This window comes from Heterodontus francisci, chromosome 30 (genome assembly GCF_036365525.1).
Source record: "Heterodontus francisci isolate sHetFra1 chromosome 30, sHetFra1.hap1, whole genome shotgun sequence".
Classification (NCBI taxonomy): Eukaryota; Metazoa; Chordata; class Chondrichthyes; order Heterodontiformes; family Heterodontidae; genus Heterodontus; species Heterodontus francisci.
The window spans coordinates 45,881,179-45,899,338 of NC_090400.1; the positions used below are offsets into that span (position 1 = coordinate 45,881,179).

The 18,160-nt window shown below is 42.9% G+C and overlaps 1 protein-coding gene across 1 annotated transcript in view; it reads left to right on the forward strand.

The window, feature by feature from the left end:
- The window catches only part of LOC137346445 (nuclear pore membrane glycoprotein 210-like), a 163,191-nt gene that overhangs the window by 79,260 nt on the left and 65,771 nt on the right, over window positions 1-18,160 (forward strand). The window contains exons 31-38 of the mRNA XM_068009894.1: window positions 4,028-4,132; window positions 6,514-6,615; window positions 6,696-6,824; window positions 8,389-8,516; window positions 10,497-10,629; window positions 12,178-12,240; window positions 15,644-15,823; window positions 17,050-17,130. Coding sequence (XP_067865995.1) covers window positions 4,028-4,132; window positions 6,514-6,615; window positions 6,696-6,824; window positions 8,389-8,516; window positions 10,497-10,629; window positions 12,178-12,240; window positions 15,644-15,823; window positions 17,050-17,130 — 921 coding nt within the window. The remainder of the gene's footprint in view (window positions 1-4,027; window positions 4,133-6,513; window positions 6,616-6,695; window positions 6,825-8,388; window positions 8,517-10,496; window positions 10,630-12,177; window positions 12,241-15,643; window positions 15,824-17,049; window positions 17,131-18,160) is intronic.

The window sequence follows — 18,160 nt, forward strand, 5'->3', positions numbered from 1 at the left end:
GTAGTGTATCCAAATTTGCTGACGATACAAAAGTAGGTGGGAAGGCATGTTGTGATGAGGACACAAAGAATCTGCAAAGGGATATAGATAGGTTAAGTGAGTGGGCAAAAACTTGGCAGATGGTGTTCCATGTGGGAAAGTGTGAGGTAAGCCACTTTGGTAGGAAGATTAAAAAGGTAGATTATTATTTAGATAGGTTAGGCCTTTATTCATTGGAGTTTAGAAGAATGAGAGGTGATCTTATAGAAACCTATAAGATTTTAAGGGGGCTTGACAGGGTAGATGTTGAGAAGATGTTTCCACCAGTGGGGGCATCTCGAACTAGGGGACATAGTTACAGAATAAGGGGACATACATTTAAAACTGAGATGCGAAGGAATTTCTTCTCTGAGGGTGGTGAATCTCTGGAATTCTCTGCCTCAGAGAGTTGTGGAGGCTAGGTCACTAAATGTATTTAAGGAGGAGATAGATTTTTGAAATCTCGGGGAGTCGAGGGTTAGGTGGAGCAGGCCCGAAAGAGGAGTTGAGGCCTGGGACAGATAGATCAGCCATGATCTTATTGAATGGTGGGGAAGGCTTGAGGGGCTGAATGGCCTACTCCTGCTCCTAGTTCTTATGTTCTTAAGAAGAGCACCTAGAAGCATGGGGTATTCATGACTGAATGTGTATTGTACATCAAAAGGGTAGCATTTGTTGTCACTGTCGGCAAAGACATTTTTTCAAACAGACAAGATCTCCTTCCTATTCCGTGTGGTCTTTGGCGTTTCATTTCAAGCCTGCCTCTGTGAAGAGGCTCAAGGCGAGGGATCATGCTGCAAGAGGTCCAGTCTAGTGCCTTGCCAACTGAGCGCTGCACAACTGATCAATGAGCGATTGTTTCCTGAAGGAAAGAGGATGACAACAGGGGTGCATAAAGATGAGTCTTTTGGTCAATGTACAACTGGCAGTAAGGATCAAAGGAAATGCGAATGTACAAGGGCACCCCGAGCCTCCTTTGCATATATTTCATGGCCTCTATCCTGTTGTCCCTGGGATCCTTCATCTGGTGATGCTTAGCCAGTTTCCTGCTCTGCATCCTCATCGTCCGAGGAGGCAGTACACACCTCTCTTTCCTCATTGTTCATCACCTCTTCCCTCTGTCGGGTTATGCAGTGCACAGCAGACCATCATGATACATGAGACCCTCATCGGGGTCTAATGAAGGGCTCCACCAGACTGATCTAGGCACCTGAATCTCATCTTCAGACCAATGACCTCTATGGTTGCTCGCGTTGTCCTTTGGCATGTGTTGTACCTCTGCTCTGCATCTGTGCGAGGACACCTCGCAGGTGTCTATAGACATGTCCTCAGTGGGTAGTCCTTGTCTCCAAGGATCCATCCCTGAAGGTGGAAAGAAGGCTGGAAAAGCTTTGGCACCTGGGACTGCCTCAAAATGTGGCAGCTTCCACAGAAGCGTGCAGGATCCATTTATGGTGGTCGCAGGCCAGTTGCACATCAAGGGAGTGGCAGCCCTTCCTGTTGATAAAGGCTGCTAGCTGGTATTCAGGAGCCTTGATGGCCACATGCATGCAGTCAATAACACCCTGCACCTGGGGGAATCCAGCGATGGACCTCTTAGCTTGAGAGTTGGGATCCGTGCGGAAGCAAACATAGTCACCCGCCCTCCTGAAAAGGGCATTGTTGACCTCCTTGCTGCACTGATGGGCTGCTGACTGAGAGATCCCGCATGTTCCCCAGTGGATCCCGTAGAATGGCAGATGTTTAGTGCTACGGTGACTTTCAGCGCCTATGGCGTTGGACTTCTGCCAAGTCCCCTGGAGAAGCGGAGTCTTTGTTGGCACGGCTTCTCAGACATCTGCGGGTAGTTAAGCCTCCACCGGTAGACCCTCTCTGGAGGGTACCACCTTCTGCATGGGGAAGCCACCTGTCTTTCCCCTTTGATGCCTTCATCGCTGTTTGGAGGGTGCAGCTGATACTCCTGTAGGCTCAAATCTCACTGCAGTTTCACTGTAGGTGCCTGGACCTCCCCTCCATTCTGCTGCACTTCCTCTTCAATGGGGTCCCTGAAGCCTGGATGAATAAGACCCTTGATAGTTAACCTTTCCCTAAGTAAAAGGCCTTCACTGCCAGATGCCCCCCTCCTTCCTTCCACTTGTCATCTCTGAAAAAGTGACAGTTGCCCTTTACCCCATTGGAATGGCATCCCCCACAGTTCTGGGATCTTTGCCCCCATTCCTCAAACGATGCTCAATGCCCTCCCTTCTTCACCCTTCCTGGCAGATGCTGCCTCACCCAGTTGCCTCCCATTGCAGCCAATAATGAGCTCTGGTCTCCAGGTCACTTCCCTCGACTAGGGAAGGCTATGAAGCCCGGAGATTCCAGTGTGCCATTAATAAAATTTAAAACTGAGAATAAAATCACTGTTATTTGGCCTCTTTTAAGTACCTCAATTGCCTGCCCACCGCGTTGATTTCAGATCTCCGCTCTCCATGTTTGCCGCCATGCACAAAATCTGGATGGGACATTGCAATGTCAGACTTCCTGTCTGACGTCTCCCATCCCAATTTTATGCCCCCGCCCCACCCACTGCCTCTATTCCTGGTCTTGAGGTCCATACAAAATTCAGTCCTTTGTTTCTGAGTGGCACATGAGTATTTTGATAAGGCAGCGGTGAAGTTTTTATTTAACAGGAATTTTTTTAAATTCATTTATGGGACGTTGGCATTGCTGGCAAGGCCAGCATTTATTGCCCATTCCTAACTGCCCTTGAGAAAGTGGTGGTGAGCTGACTTCTTGAATTGCTGCCCTTATGCAGGTACTCCCTCATTGCTGTTAGGACTGGAGTTCCAGGATTTTGACCCAGCAACAATGAAGGAACAATAATATAATTCCAAGTTGGGATGGTGTGCGACTTGGAGGGAAACTTGCATGTGGAGGTGATCCCATGAGCCTGCTGCTCTTGTTCTTCTGGGTGGTAGAGGTCACAGGTTTTGAAGTTGCTGTCGAAGGAACCTTGGCAAGTTTGCTACAGTGTATGTTGTGGATGAACACTGCAGCCACGTTGCAGCTGTGGTGGAGGGAGTGAATGTTTAAGGTGGCGGATGGGGTACCAATCACATGGGCTACTTTGTCCTGGATGGTGTCTAGTTTCTTGAGTGTTACCGGAGCTGCACTCATCCAGGCAAGTGGAGAGTATTCCATCACACTCTAGTGTCTTGTAGATGGTGGACAGGCTCTGGGGAGTCAGGAGGTGAGATTGAGCTGAAGAATTCCCAACCTCAAGTATGTATGTGGCTGATCCAGTTAAGTTTCTGATCATTGGGACCCCCAGGATGTTGATTGTTATGCATTCAGCAATGGTAATGCCGTTGAATGTCAAGGGGCGATGGTGAGATGATCATTGCCTGCCATTTGTGTGGTGTGAATGTTACTTGCCACATCGCTTCAAACCTGAATGTTGTCTAGTGCTTGCCAGATACAGCCATGCACTGCTTCATTATCTGAGGAGTTGTGAATGGAATTGAACGCTGAACTGAATGTCCCCACTTCTTACCTTATAATGGGACAAAGGTAATTGATGCAGCAGCTGAAGGTGGTTGGGCCTAGGACACTGCCCTGACAAATTCCTGCAGCGATGTCCTGGGGCTAAGATGATTAGCCTCCAGAAACCACAACCACCTTCTTTTGTGCTAGATATGACTCCAGCAAGTGGACAATTTACTCTGATTCCCATTGGGCTTCAATTTTACTCGGGCCTGTTGGTGCCACATTCGGTCAAATGTTGCCTTGATGAAAAGGGCAGCCACTCTCATCTCACCTCAGGGATTAAAGAATAACTTTTTTTTAAGGTAAATTATCAGATGAGCATTTCATTTATTATCGAAAGAATAAAAGAAAAACAAATATTTGCATTTTTGGTTTACAATAAGAATATGTTACGCTTGGCGAAACAACTGACTTAGATCTATATGAATCCATTTCACGCGTATAACCATGTCACAATAGGGTGTCTTGTTTTACACTGCAGGATGTTTTGTTTTTGCCAATAACTGCTACTATTGATTTATTGCTGGTGGATGACGTGTCCTTGGTACCCAAAAATCTCACTGTGTACAATCATCCTGATATTCTGGTAAGACATGCTTTAACTATCAAAGAAAAAGTAGTAAAATTATGGATGAACAAGGTTTGTGTGAAATCCAATATGTTAAATAAACAATAGGTAATTTTGAAGGAATGCGATACAAACAAAATGGTTGTGTAAATCCTTAAATTCCATTTGTAGAAACTGAATTTCATTTAACCAGTCATTGTAAACCAGTAGCTCTAATTCTAAGCAAATGGAATTTTGGAATGTAATGCACAAAACTCTGATAATGATTCCTGAAACTCAAATTAGGAAAAGACAAAAGTTTACTTATTTGGTCACTATAAATTATTTCTGCAGGTAAAGCTTGGCAAATAACTGTGACAAAGGCACAGATGAGGTTTGAGACCCTGTGTTCTATTGTAGCACTTGTCATTATCAATTGCTTTGTAGCTTTACCTAACCCTAGAAAATTTCCTGACATTAGCATATGTTTGCCATTATATGTTGTACCTGTGGAAATTTCTTTTGTATTGAAATATTTAGTAATAAAGTTGTTAACTGTCAACCTGACTTGGTTCATAGCAATGTTAAGTCAGAAGGCCATGGATTGTAGCCTCTCGAGAACTTGAATGCATAATCTAGGTGGTAAACTGCATCGTGGAGGTATTCAAGTTTGTCGATAACTCAAATATTGGTGGTGTATAGTAAGTAGTGTAGACGGGAACATAAAATTGCAAAGTGAAATTGTTAGATTAGCTGGGTGAAACTGTGGTAAATGGATTTTAACACCGATAAGTGTGGGATGAGAGCAAAATACTGCAGATGTTGGAACTCTGAAATGAGAACAGAAAGTGCCAGAAATACTCATCAAGTCTGGCAGCACATGTGTAGAGAGAAACATTGTTAATGTTTCAAGTCTGTGACCTTTTAGAATATGAAGGGGAGGGCATTTTGCTGCAAAGATATACAAAGCCCAGGTTAGACTTCATCTGGAGCACTATGTACAGTTCTAGGCACCAAACCTTCAAAAGGATATATTGGTCTTGGAAGGAATGCAGCACAGAGTACCAGAATGTTACCAGGGCTCCAAGGGTTGTTATGAGATTACATAAATTTGACTTTTATGGCCTGATTTTTAAGCAGTGATTTGATTTGAGGTTTTTAGGATTTTGAAAGGAATTGACAGAGTAGATAAAGAAACTTATTCTGCTGGTGGGGGAGTCTGAGGGAACATAACCTTAAAATCAGAGCCAGGCCATTCAGGAGGAAAGTTAGTTCTTCATGCAAATGGTGTAGAACCGTGGAACTGTCTTCCACACAAAGCAGTAGATGCCAGCACAGTTGATAATTGTAAATCTGAGATCATAAATTTTTACTAGCCAAGGGTATAAAAGCATACGATAGCATAATGGTTATGTTACTGGGCGAGTAATCCAGAGGCCTGGACTAATGGTCCAGAAACATAAGTTTAAATCCCATGAGGGCAGCTGGAGAAGTTAGATTCAATTAATGAAATAAATCTGGAATAAAGTCTAGTATCTGTAACAAAGTATAGCCTGGCTACCCTACCCAACAACGTGCGTCGGGTTTGGGTCGGATCTGTATTCTGCGTCCAGCATTTGGGCTCGGGTCGGACAGGACTGTACTGTTTGTATTGTTTTCATTTTAATCTATGATTTTTTTCTGTTTCATTAATATATTTGTTATTTTGGGTCGGGCCAGGCATTTAAAAAATTAAAGAACTCTGGCCTAGGTTGGGTTCAGGTTGGCTGCTGTCGGGTCGGACCCAGGTCGGGTTTTAATTTTGTACCTGAGTCAGGCTTTACCATGAAACACTGGATTGTTGTAAAAACCCAGCTGGTTCACGATGACCTTCAGAGAGGGGAATCTGCCATTCTTACCAGAACTTTCTCAAGGTAGTTGGGGATGAGAAATAAATGTTGGCCTTGCCAGTGATGCCCTCATCCCAAAAAATGAAATAAAAAATATGGAGCTAAGGCAGGTGGGTGGAGCCAAGACATGATCTCACTGAATGACAACAGGCTCGAGGAACTGAATGAGCTATTCCGATTTTTTCAGCTGAGACATTAACTTGAAAATATCTGCCTGGTCAGACGGATATAAAAGATTCCAGAAAGAGCTCAAATAGCATTCGTCCCTCAACACCACCGCCGAAAGCAGATTAACTGGTCATTAATCTAATTTGCCATTTACAGGTCCTAGCTTTGTGCCAATTAGCTACTGCATATGCCTGTATAACAATGGTGACTACGCTTCAAAAGAACAACTTCGGGAGATCCTGAGGACATGATAAAGGACTACATAAATTAAGTTTCTTCCTTCTTTTGTGAGCAGGTTATAGACTAAATTTGTGAATCTGTAAACAAAACATTGCCAGTAACCTCTCTCTTATTTTTCCTTAGGAAATAATTTATTTAACTGAGGGCTCTGGATATTTTTTCATTAATACTACTGACACTGAGATTTTGACTAGCACATATCTGGAGGCCAAAAACTATATACAAGTCAGTATCAAGTTCTCAAAAACTCTTTCTACATTTTTTCTTTGTTGCTAGCATTGACACTGCTACCCTTGTTGCTGCAGATAAGACCACTGCAACCTGGAATTGTGACAATGAAAGCATATGACCTGTGCCTGACATGCAAAGGTCCAGCCAGAGCAGAGATCCATGTTTCAGATATATTAGATTTTGAGCTAGACCTTATTCACAAGGTAAGTACATTGAAGATATGCAAGTGCAGTGAAAAACATAATGCTAAGCTTTTACTACTTCTGAGAATTTAAACTAATTTCTGACTGACTTTTTTTCCAAAAATATACTATATTCATAAAAAACTTGAGAAAATACATTATAAACCAGTTCAAAACAGCACCAAGTTGACATTTCAAAAAGTGCAGAGAAAATTAGTTTTCTTCAATACAGGAGTGAGTTGCCTCACAACCTTTCCATTCCATTTTACATGCCATGTACATTTTATAGCAAACCCATATTTGGTGTATACAGCCCGAGGGGTTTCCCATGGGTCCAGCCCCTCAGTTCACTTTGGCGGGAGGACCTTACACAGTGGTCTTTCCCCACTGAGCCTTTACAGTGACTGCCCTAAGCTTTAGTGCAGGCCTCAGCATGTAGTCCTGGACCTTGGAATGTGCCAGTCTGCAATACTCTGTTGCGGACAACTCTTTGCACTGTAAGACCAGCAAGTTTCTGGCAGACCAAAGAGCGTCTTTCACCGAATTGATGGTCCTCCAGCAGCAGTTGATGTTTATCTCGGTGTGCATCCCTGGGAACAGCCCGTAGAGCACAGACTCCTGTGTTACAGAGCTGTTTGGGATGAACTTCGACAAAAACCACTGCATCACTTTCCACACCTGCTTTGCAAAGGCACGTTCCCGAAGGAAGTGGGCAACAGTCTCTTTCCCACCACAGCTACCTCGGGGGCAGTGTGCAAAGGCGGTGAGATTCCAGGCGTGCAGGTCGGATCTGACGGGGAGGGCCCTTATCACCACCAGCCAAGCTATGTCTTGGTGCTTGTTTGAAAGTTCTGGCGATGAGGCATTCTGCCAAATGACTTTGGCAGTCTGCTCGGGGAACCATCCAACAGGATCCACCATCTCCTTTTCCCTTAGGGCCTTGAGGACATTCCGTGCAGACCACTGCCTGATGGATTGGTGGTCAAAGATATTTTTCTGCACAAACTTTTCCATGAAGACTAGGTGGTATGGCACAATCCAACTGGATGGAGTGTTCTGTGGCAATGTGGCCAGACCCATCCTTTGCAGCACAGGGACAGATAGAACCTCAGCACGTAGTAACACTTGGCGTTTGCGTACTTGGGCTCTACACATAGCTTGATGCAGCCGCACACAAAGGTGGTCATCAGGATGAGGGCACTGTTGGGTACATTTTTACCACCTTTATTCGGAGATTTGAACATCGTGTCCCTCCGGACCCGGTCCATTTTGCATCTCCAGATAAAGCAGAAAATTTCTGACTGAATAAAAGTTATAATCCCATACCTGTAATATTAGGAAAATTAATGCTACCTGCAACCTATACTGGTTAACTTTCTTGGGATCACATTTTAGTGATCTATTGCTAAACTAGTGCTTCTAGTGCCTTTATGTAGCTCATTAGCACTTTTGGGAGCATGGGGGGGGAGCTCAAGGAAAAATCTCTCCGTTAGTAAATGGTGCAAAAGAGTCTAAATGGAACGATGGTTGGAAAATGAGGAGGAGGTTGTAACTAAATGAGGTATTTCATCATGTGATCCTACAGATTGAAATTGGAAAATCTGTTCCAGTTAATGTCAGAGTCCTGGATTTCTTCAAGAAACCCTTGTTGAACAGATACTTTCATTACATGAATATCAGCCTACAGGCAGCGTCCCCAATTGTCACTTTAGAGTAAGTACCAAACAAGAATCAGAAGGTCTAATTGTTGAGATTTTAAATAGACTAAAAATAAAAATATCAGAACTGAAATTCATATTTCTTTTAAAAGCTATAGTGATCTGTTTTTTGTTGCATGAAAACATTCATTTACAGCACAAATATGTATAGTTTGATTAAAAAGCATTTGCTACTTACCACAGCTGTGGTTCTCAAACTTTAGGGCATAAGACTTGTCCTGTCCTAGTACTTCTCATCCAATTCCTGGTCTGCCTGATATCTCACTCCTGATCAGTTACCTCATACCTGACTTTTCCAATACACGAGCTCTAGCCCAATTCAACCTCCCATTGTCAAGGGTTGGTACTAATACGGGGTGACTGGGTCTGTCTCATTTTAGGTACAAAAGGGAAGGACAAAAGGTAAAGTGTAAAGTGAGAGAGGAAAGACATAAAGGAACATACAGGGGGAGAGAAACAGGAGCAACATAAGTGGAAGGTGAGAGAAAGAAACGAGTGAAGGAGAGCGAGGGGGAAAAGAAGTGAAAAAGACGAGATAGCAAAATAGAACTGAAAGAAGAGAAATGGAAATAAAGAACAAGGGTGAAGAGCAGGGCTAAAAAGTAAGAATTTTGACAATATTGAGTTAATTTTCTGAATTCGTACTACCAGTGGGGGAGCCTTACCCATTGGCTGTGCATACTTTGAGATTGTGGGCATCCTGCTTTCAATTCCAATATATGTGGTTGCTAGACATTTTTTCTGCCCTGCTTATAGGGCACAATGTAATAATTTTTGGTGGGCTCCAACCAGAAAAGGTTTGCATACTTATGCACCACTTCATAAATGTTGAAAATTTGCTTGGAATTTTAGGAAGCTCAGTGGTTGTGCACAAGTCTCTCGACTTGCAATCAATTGAAAGAGTGGAATTCATATTGGCATAGGAAGGGATAATTATGGTTTTCTGTAGAAACAATTGATTTTCTTAGCTTGGGAATGGGGATGAATTTTATTCTCCTGCCGCCGCGATCTAGCGCACAGCGGCTCATTTCCATACGTAGGGCAGTCCTCTACACCACCGCCCCCTCCCCCCGCCAAATTATGTGGCGGGGGCGGGCTCTGCAACACTGGCAACAGCATCAGCTGCCTCTGCAAGCGCTGGCACCATTTTTAAAGAACTGCACAGGGCGAAATAGTTCAACCCTGGACCTCCCCCTTCCCCCTGCCCCACCGAATTCACTGTACATAAATGTGTGACCCGTACTCCACCCTCCCCCAACCCTCGCCAATACACACAAAATAAATGGTAGCCCCATTTCCCTCCCCCTCAGCCCCCCCACAAACCCACTTAAATTGAATAGTTGACCTCTTCCCTGCTTGTCCCCCCAAAACTGTACAAAGTGCAGAGGTCACCCCTCTCTTCCCCCGCCCCCACTGCACTAGAAATGCATTGACTCCATTTCTCTCCATTTTCCACCCCCCCCCCCCCACTCCCCCAACTATACTAAAAATCCTAAGTCCCCCACTTCCCCCTTCCGCACCTCAGTGGCGCCAGCTTTCCCCGGACAGGAAAGTGAAGGCACAAGTGCCGGCCGTCGCACGGAAGATCGCGGACAGCCGTTAAAATTGTGGGGAATGATATGTTAATGTATTCATGTTCATTATTTTAATATTTAAAGTTGTGTCCTGTCCCCGGGGAGGGGGGCGGGGGGGCACTACGGAGTCTCACCACTGCCGGGAAGATCAGGCCCAGCAATCTCTGTGGCGGGCTCCCCCCGCCCCGCCATGGAGCCCATCGCTGAACACAATTCAGCCCACGTGTGCCATTGACACTATTTAATACCTGTTGACGGTAGTTATGGAGGGACTCATGCTCTCAAAATGTCGGATTGAAGAAGAATGTTTGGTGTTGAACATATCCTGTTAGGATAATTTATGGGGAGGTGGTGGAATATGTTGTAAATCACAGAATTTTCATAAACTTCTTCATTTTCAGAGCATTTACTGACATAGATAAACATGCTGCAAGTTACATAATGAGAGCTGTGGCTTTGGGTCAGACCACTCTTGTAGTAACTGTCAGAGACAAAAATGGTCGAAAGTTGAGCTCTGCTCCACGTCAGATAGAAGTGAGTGTGCTTTCTTTTGTTTTTGTGAATACAAGTTAGCTAGCATTATCCAGTTTACCCACAATCCAAACTGTAATAGATTTGAACACCCTGTGAATGTTTTGTACAGTTTCAACAGAATGACACTTTCCCTTAACAGCAGAGTAGCAGAGCCTATCCCAAGGTGATGTTCATGGTAATATAGAAAACCTTACTTCTGAAGAAAAAGATGTGGATTTTCCTCCACTATAGCAGCAGAAATAGTGGGAAAATTAAACTAGGAGGCCTACCACCCCACTTGAATTTTCCTTCTGGGACGAAAACTGCTGGCTGCTCCTTCACTGCCCTAATTTATATAAATAATGGAGGGATGCTGCTTCCAGTTTCCCTTCTGGGGTCTGCTGGGACGGGTATTTCCCATAGGCGATGGGACTAGCATGTTGGAGGAATGGGGCCTTTAGTAGTGGACTTCTCTCCTTCTCAAGGGCCCCTCACTTATTCTTCAGAAATCCCATAACCTCGAAGGAGCATTAGCCAGATTTTAAAAGCAAGTCTTTGGGGCTCTCTTGCCTCATTAATAGTGGCTCTTGCCGCCTCTTGTCTTGAAAGGTGTGTTCAGTTCCGCACTGGTCACTTTTATCTCTTCACAGCAGTGGATTCTGTCTTGGTAGAAATTTTGCTGTCCTGCATAATTAAACAGGCCGCAGGGAGAAAACTGGGCTGAGGCCGCAGCAGGCAGAAGTCTCACCCCAACCCTCCATGAGCAGCTTGAGGGGAATCCAGCCCAAAGTATATCTGTGAAAGAACCTGTTTCAGAGCTAATGAGGACATTCTGGTTTCCTGAAGAATATTGCATGTGCCATATAGGTAGTATGCTATTATTGGAAAAATGAAGTATTTTGCACAAATGTTCATTAAAATGGTACGTGGAAGAGGACAACTGGAAAGATTTTTAAAATAGTTAATTGGACAGGACAGATTTTTGTTGCACTATTGATTTGAGGTTTCATGCCACTTTTAAGTTTTGTGACATCAATTATTTGACAATTGTCCCTTTGTTCTTAAAACTATAGAACCATGTTGCTTTCTAAATCAGTGACATGGGTTAATGATGCATTTGTACATATTTTTGATTTTGATTTAGAGATACAGCACTGAAACAGGCCCTTCGGTCCACCGAGTCTGTGCCGACCATTAACCACCCATTTATACTAATCCTACACTAATCCCATATTCCTACCACATCCTCACCTGTCCCTATATTCCCCTACCAACTACCTATACTAGTGGCAATTTATAATGGCCAATTTACCTATCAACCTGCAAGTCTTTTGGCTGTGGGAGGAAACCGGAGCACCCGGAGGAAACCCACGCAGACACAGGGAGAACTTGCAAACTCCACACAGGCAGTACCCAGAATTGAACCCAGGTTGCTGCAGCTGTGAGGCTGCGGTGCTAACCACTGCGCCACTGTGCCGCCCCAAGATTTTTGTGTGTAAAATTTAGAAGATGAATGAGCCTTTATAATAGATTGCTCATGTGATGCTAACCTATTTGCATTGGCTTCAGGTATTCCCACCTTTTAGACTATTACCACGGAAAGTGACTTTGATTATTGGTGGTATGATGCAGGTTAGTAGACATAAGTAAATTTGTAAACACTTTTTGCATGAATACAGGATTTCTGAACACCTGTGATTTGGAACCAAACATTTTCAGAATTATAGTATAAAATATAATATATAAAAGATCAGAAGCCAGCGTACATTTATAATATAATTGAAAATCTTACAGCGAGGGTGGGATGTACTTTAGAAATTGCATAAAATGTTAAAACATGCTGTGGAAAAACTGTAGCATTATGTGCTGGCTTTCCAACATACTGCACAATTGTCCTGCACTGGCCCTATTTTTTTGTTTTATTAAATAAGGAAACTGATAGGTTAAGAACTGCACTTTATATTTGCTTAGAGCCACAAGGACAGTAGTTTTGGCTGACCTCCATTTGGTCCTTGAGTGAATTACTGATATTAATTGAGATAGCTGGAATAGGCAGGCAGAGAAAAAAAGAATTTTCATTTATGTAATGCAAGTGCCTCAAGATGGCCCTAAATGCTTCAAGATGACCTTTGTGCCTCCTATGCATTTATTTGGTTCTTGAACTAGTGAACTGTAACTTATCATTCACTATAACTTCTTCATTACCACTAGATGTCTTTGTTGTATAGTAGTTCAAATTAGAACTCAGCTAAGACCCAAAAAAGACTAGTTACAAGAGCTGGATATTTAAAGCCCACTGGGTGCCGGGCAGGCGCGAGCGTGATTTAAAGATTGTGTTCTCAGAGGTCGGCATCGGGTCCAACCACCTCTGGAAAGCAATGCCATTTTTAAAGTGATGCTGGAAAGGAGGGCACAGCAACCCCTGCAAACCTCCAGTTAAAGGACTGTTGAGTTCATTGTGGAGATCATTAACAGGGTTGTCAGCAGCAATTCGGGATTTTTAAAGATAGGGAACAGGGAGAACGCCATGTGGTGTACAAGAGGCGGAAGGCAATGAGGGCTCTGGGAAGGGCTGACTCAAATAATGCTGAGGCACAAAATGAAGCACAGCTGCTCCAAACGTGCCACAGAGTAGCCATTGCTGGAGCTGTGATTCTTGCTTTTCTTAGTGGTGAGTGGCAGGAATCCGGAGAGGGATGTGAGCCTGCTGGCATCACTTGGGCACCTGGAGTTGGTAGGGGAAGGCCTGGTGAAAAAATGAACTCCATCTGAGGGAATTCAGATAATTGAAAACCTTATGGTGAGGTTGGGATGTACTTAATCTGACATTGGGCAAAGCAGCCAGGATGAGCTTCAGCAGATGTAACCTGCTGGACAGCAGGAGGCCAGAGGAGCACAGCGGGGGGTTGCAAGGGAAAGAAGGCAGTACCCAAGACATTGGGTCTACTGCCCAAGAGTCAGCAACTGCAAATGACAGAGTGTCAGTGCCATATGAAGCTGCGCCTATCCAGGTGGATGTTCTCGAACCCTTGTGTTCTGATCCACAAAGACCTGAGGCATCCCCCATGGCAGTCCCTTACCTGCAGCAGTTAAGGTCATCATCGCCATGAACTTCTATGCAACTGGGTCATTCCAAGGATTATCTGCAGACCTAGGTTGCATCTCATAGTTTGCAGCCTTATCACATCATCAGGCAGATCATGGATGCCATATTCAGGAGAGTGGGAGACTACATCCACTTTGACACAGATGGGATTGCGCAGGCACAGAGGGATTTGGGATTCGTCTCCATCACTGGATTCCCCCAGGTGCAGGGCATTAATTGCGCCCATGTGGCCATCAAGGCACCCAGTGACTGGCCAGTGAGGCCACTCCCTCAATGTCCAACTGGTCTGCAACCAGAGCAAGAGTTTCCTCCATATCTGCACTCGCTTTCCTGGTAGCTGCCATGACTTTTTCATCCTCTGCCAGTCCATGCTGCCTCGGATCTTTACTCCATCCCCCAAAGTGCGTGGGTGGATCCAAGGGGATAAGGGAAATTCCTTGAAGAGATGACTGCTGACCCTCTGCAGGAGTCCCATTCAGAGGCGAATCAACCAAAACCACCTGCTCAGCAGGTCAACCATTGAGAAGGCCATCAGGCTTCTGAAGATGTGACTCTGATGCCTGGACCAGTCAGGTGGGTCCCTACAATAACTTCTTGCAAGGGTCTCATTCATTGTGGTGGTCTGCTTCGTAGCACGGGCCTCCAGAGAGGACAGTGAGGTCCTGAAAGGAGACAGCTGATCAGGGGAGGAGGAGGAAGAGGAGATGGAGGGAGAATAATACTGAACAGAGTGGTCTCTTCTGCCACCCTCTGGGAAGAGGACCTCCCTGCTCTCCCTCACGGCCTCCAGCTTGAAGCGAGAGTCTGCCCTGTCCCTAGTGCCAGGTCTCCATCTCCCTTGTGACATCTGGCTTCTCTCTTGTGCAGTGGAAGGCAGATCTCTCCCTCAGGACAACAAGGAGCATCAGTGATAGCTGCCGTGGGAGTTGACATGGGTCCACACTTGATCTGGCTCACCTCCATTTCTGGCCCCACTAGCTTTAAGTGGACTGGAATCCCATCTCCATACCAATTAAGGGCTCACCCATTTGAACGGGTTTCTGACCCATTACCAGATCCGGTTCCTGTTTCGCACCTCTGTAATGAAAATCCAGCCCCAAGTGTCAACGTTCTGGGACTGAACATACAATTATGAAGTAAGCATGTTAACTACTCTACTTTCACAGCTGTGGAAGATTTCTACAGATTTATTTTTCTAACAATTGCTATTTTTGTGCCATAAAGTGAATGGCTTGTTGTAGAACAACATCATTATTTAAATTAGTAAAGTACAATTTATCATACCAAGAGTAGAATTATATTTCCATATTTGATCAGAAGCAAAGAACAGTTAATTTTCACATTTGTATATGAAAAAAAGGATTTATTAAAGGGTTTCTGATAAGTGTACAGAACAAGTGAGGAAAGGTAACTTTTTCACGCAGTGTACTAAACAGAAAATGGCAGTGATCCAAGGAGTAGCAGAACATCAATTCATGCCCACCTCTCCATTTATTTCTAACCTTATGCCATTAGGGAGCAGCACCAATTGGAAGCTAGTCATTTAAACAGAGGGAAGGGAAATCAAAATAAAAGTTAAGAATGGCAGAACTCTGGGAGCAAGTCTGCTGCCGCCAAATGGGTTGGAAATGGATGTGTTGACTAGATTTAATGATGGGGAGAAAAATTAATACATGAACAAAAAGAAAACTTAAAAGGATTTGGCTCCTTATACTTTAAACTACATTGTTGTTCACATGTGCACATCCCAGACATTATTGCATATTTGAGAAAATAGTAAGCTAAAGCAGTTGGGAAGATACCTGGGGAAAAAGAACTTTCATCTGAAAAGTAATGAAAAGTCTGTTTTATTTTGACACTCTTGATTACAAGCCTTGTCCTACAGAGAAAATTAGCATTTTCTAATCTTTGTGCTGCAATTGATTGCAGGTGATGTCTGAAGGTGGTCCACAACCACAGTCAAATGTTTATTTCTCTATTAATAATCGCACCATTGCTAAGGTAAATGAATTAGGGCAGCTGACTGCCTTGGTGGTGGGATCAGCAAAAGTGACAGGTATTGTCCAGGCTGTCGATGATGACACAGGAAGAGTGGTTGTTTTCTCTCAGGTAATGCTACTTTTTGCCATCGAGTTTGCTATAAATTACATTTCTACCCAAAGAACCAACTTTTAATTTGGTTCATGATGGGTGATAAATATTATGTTTCTGTTTTGTGTATCAGAGCCTTGTTGTAATTTTCCCAATCAAAAGCAAATGAATCACATTTATTTTTATTCTTACCTATCACTGGAAGGTCTTCATTTGTTTTGTACATCACTACCAAGAAAAGAATTAGTGGTTGTAGAAAGCGGATCCATTTTGTGGCTCTTGAAACATTGTTCACTGTTTGTGTACATAAAACATCTTTCAGTTTGTATCAAGAATAAGTACAATTTATTTAAATAATTTTTATTATTTCTTCTGATGAAATGACACTTTTTATATTTACCTTATTTAGTAAAACAATCTTCTAGTGTTATAATCTCTTCAGTGGTTGTAAGAATATCACTGTACATCTCAAAAATGCATGGGGTGAGGAAAGGGAGTCAATATTTTGGAGCAGTCCTTCTGGCAAACTTGATAAGAAAGGACGCCTACATTTGAATTAGGAACGTGTTCAACCTTCACAACCACTTCTGTGTTTCAGCTGTCAGATATTCTGCTTTGGTGTGAGGCCTTTGTACAGTAATTTCAAATGAATGGGAAATAATAAAAGTGTGAATCTCATTCATTGCAGATTAGTAGATCCACATTATAAACACATCTAATTTGTAGAACAGATCTGCTGTAAAAGGAGAGAACACAAAGATGAGTTCCTTTAAAACTTTTAAGTTTTCATCTTGCAAAATTTATGGTAGCAAATGGGAGGCTGGATCATGCATTCATCCTTCTCCCATTTCAGTGTATTACTTAAGTATGAAGCCTAATGTTTTCTGCCCTGAATTAATATATTTGAGGAACAGAGTTTATTCAGATCCAGTTGCTTTTTTTTGTGTTCCACAGTTTCTTTGCAGGTTTTATTTGAAAACTCAAACTACTCATTTAAATTTTGTAGACTTTTAATGAAGACCTTAAAAATTATATCAGTGAAGTTGCTGCAACTCTGAAGAGTGCTGTAGTCATTCAATTTAATGCACTGGCTAGTTTATTTTTTAAAATAGTGTACATGCATTATTTTGAGAAGGCTGCATGTATACTGCAAAGCTGCATAGATTAATCAATAGTTTACAAAGGGCTGCACAACTGTGAGATTGACTCTTAAGAGTAACTAGAATTTTATGTTTTGACAAAAGGATGAAGTAACTGTAAACGTGATTCGGCTAAAAGGGATAAAAATCCATGCTCCGGTAACTAGATTGAGGACTGGAACTCAGGTACAATATGTAATTGTTTTATATATTTACAGGTTGGTCAAGAACAGTGTTGTAAATAATATGGCATTTTATTAATATACAGTGTTATAGCAATGACTCAAAGCAGTTGACTACTTTTCCAAGGCAAAAACAACACAAAACTCAATGTATTAGATGCATGTATTTTGAATCATCAATTTTTCCAACAAAGAAGACTAGTTCCCCAAAAGATCCAGTAACGTTTAGTCCCACACTTTGCTCATTTCCCATGCGTAGCCATTACAATTTTTCTTTTTCAAATATTTGTCCAAATTTTTAAAACTTACTATAAATTCTGCTTCCACAAATGTTTCTGGTCACATTTTCCATGCCCTTACAACAATTTTCATTCAAGAAAAGCTCCTTTAATCTTAAATTTATACCCTCTCAGTACTAACTCACCAGCTAGTGAAAATACATTTTACCTATTTATCAACACCACTCCTGGTCTTGACCACCTCTGTCATCATCGGTGCAGAGATGATCGACCGAATGGCCTCCTTCTGCACTGTAACAATTCTGTGATCTTTTAACCTTCTCTGTTTTTGTAAAACTAGTCTCTAGTCATTCCCCAGTACCATCTTAGTACATCTTTTCTGTCCCCTCTCAATGGCCTTGATATTCTTCCTAAAGTAAGATGCCCAAAACTGGAAGCAATATTATAGCTGTGCCGTAACCATTAAATTGTACTTTGTATGCCTATATATTAAACTAAGGATCATATATGCTTTTTATAGTTTTATAAACTTGCCTTCCCACTTTTAAAGATTTGTGTACCTGAAACTACCAAACACCCTGATCTTCTGCAATTAGAAACAGAAAGTTCTGGAAATATTCAGTAGGTCTGACAGCATCTGTAAGGAGAGAAATGACTTAAAGTTTCAGGTCGATGACCTTTCATCAGAACTCTGGTCATTGACCTGAAATTTTGGGCCTGATTTTCCTTCTGAGGTTGGGAAACGGATACCCCAGGGATGGGAAGGGCCAGCGGAAGTAGTCACAGCCCCCAATT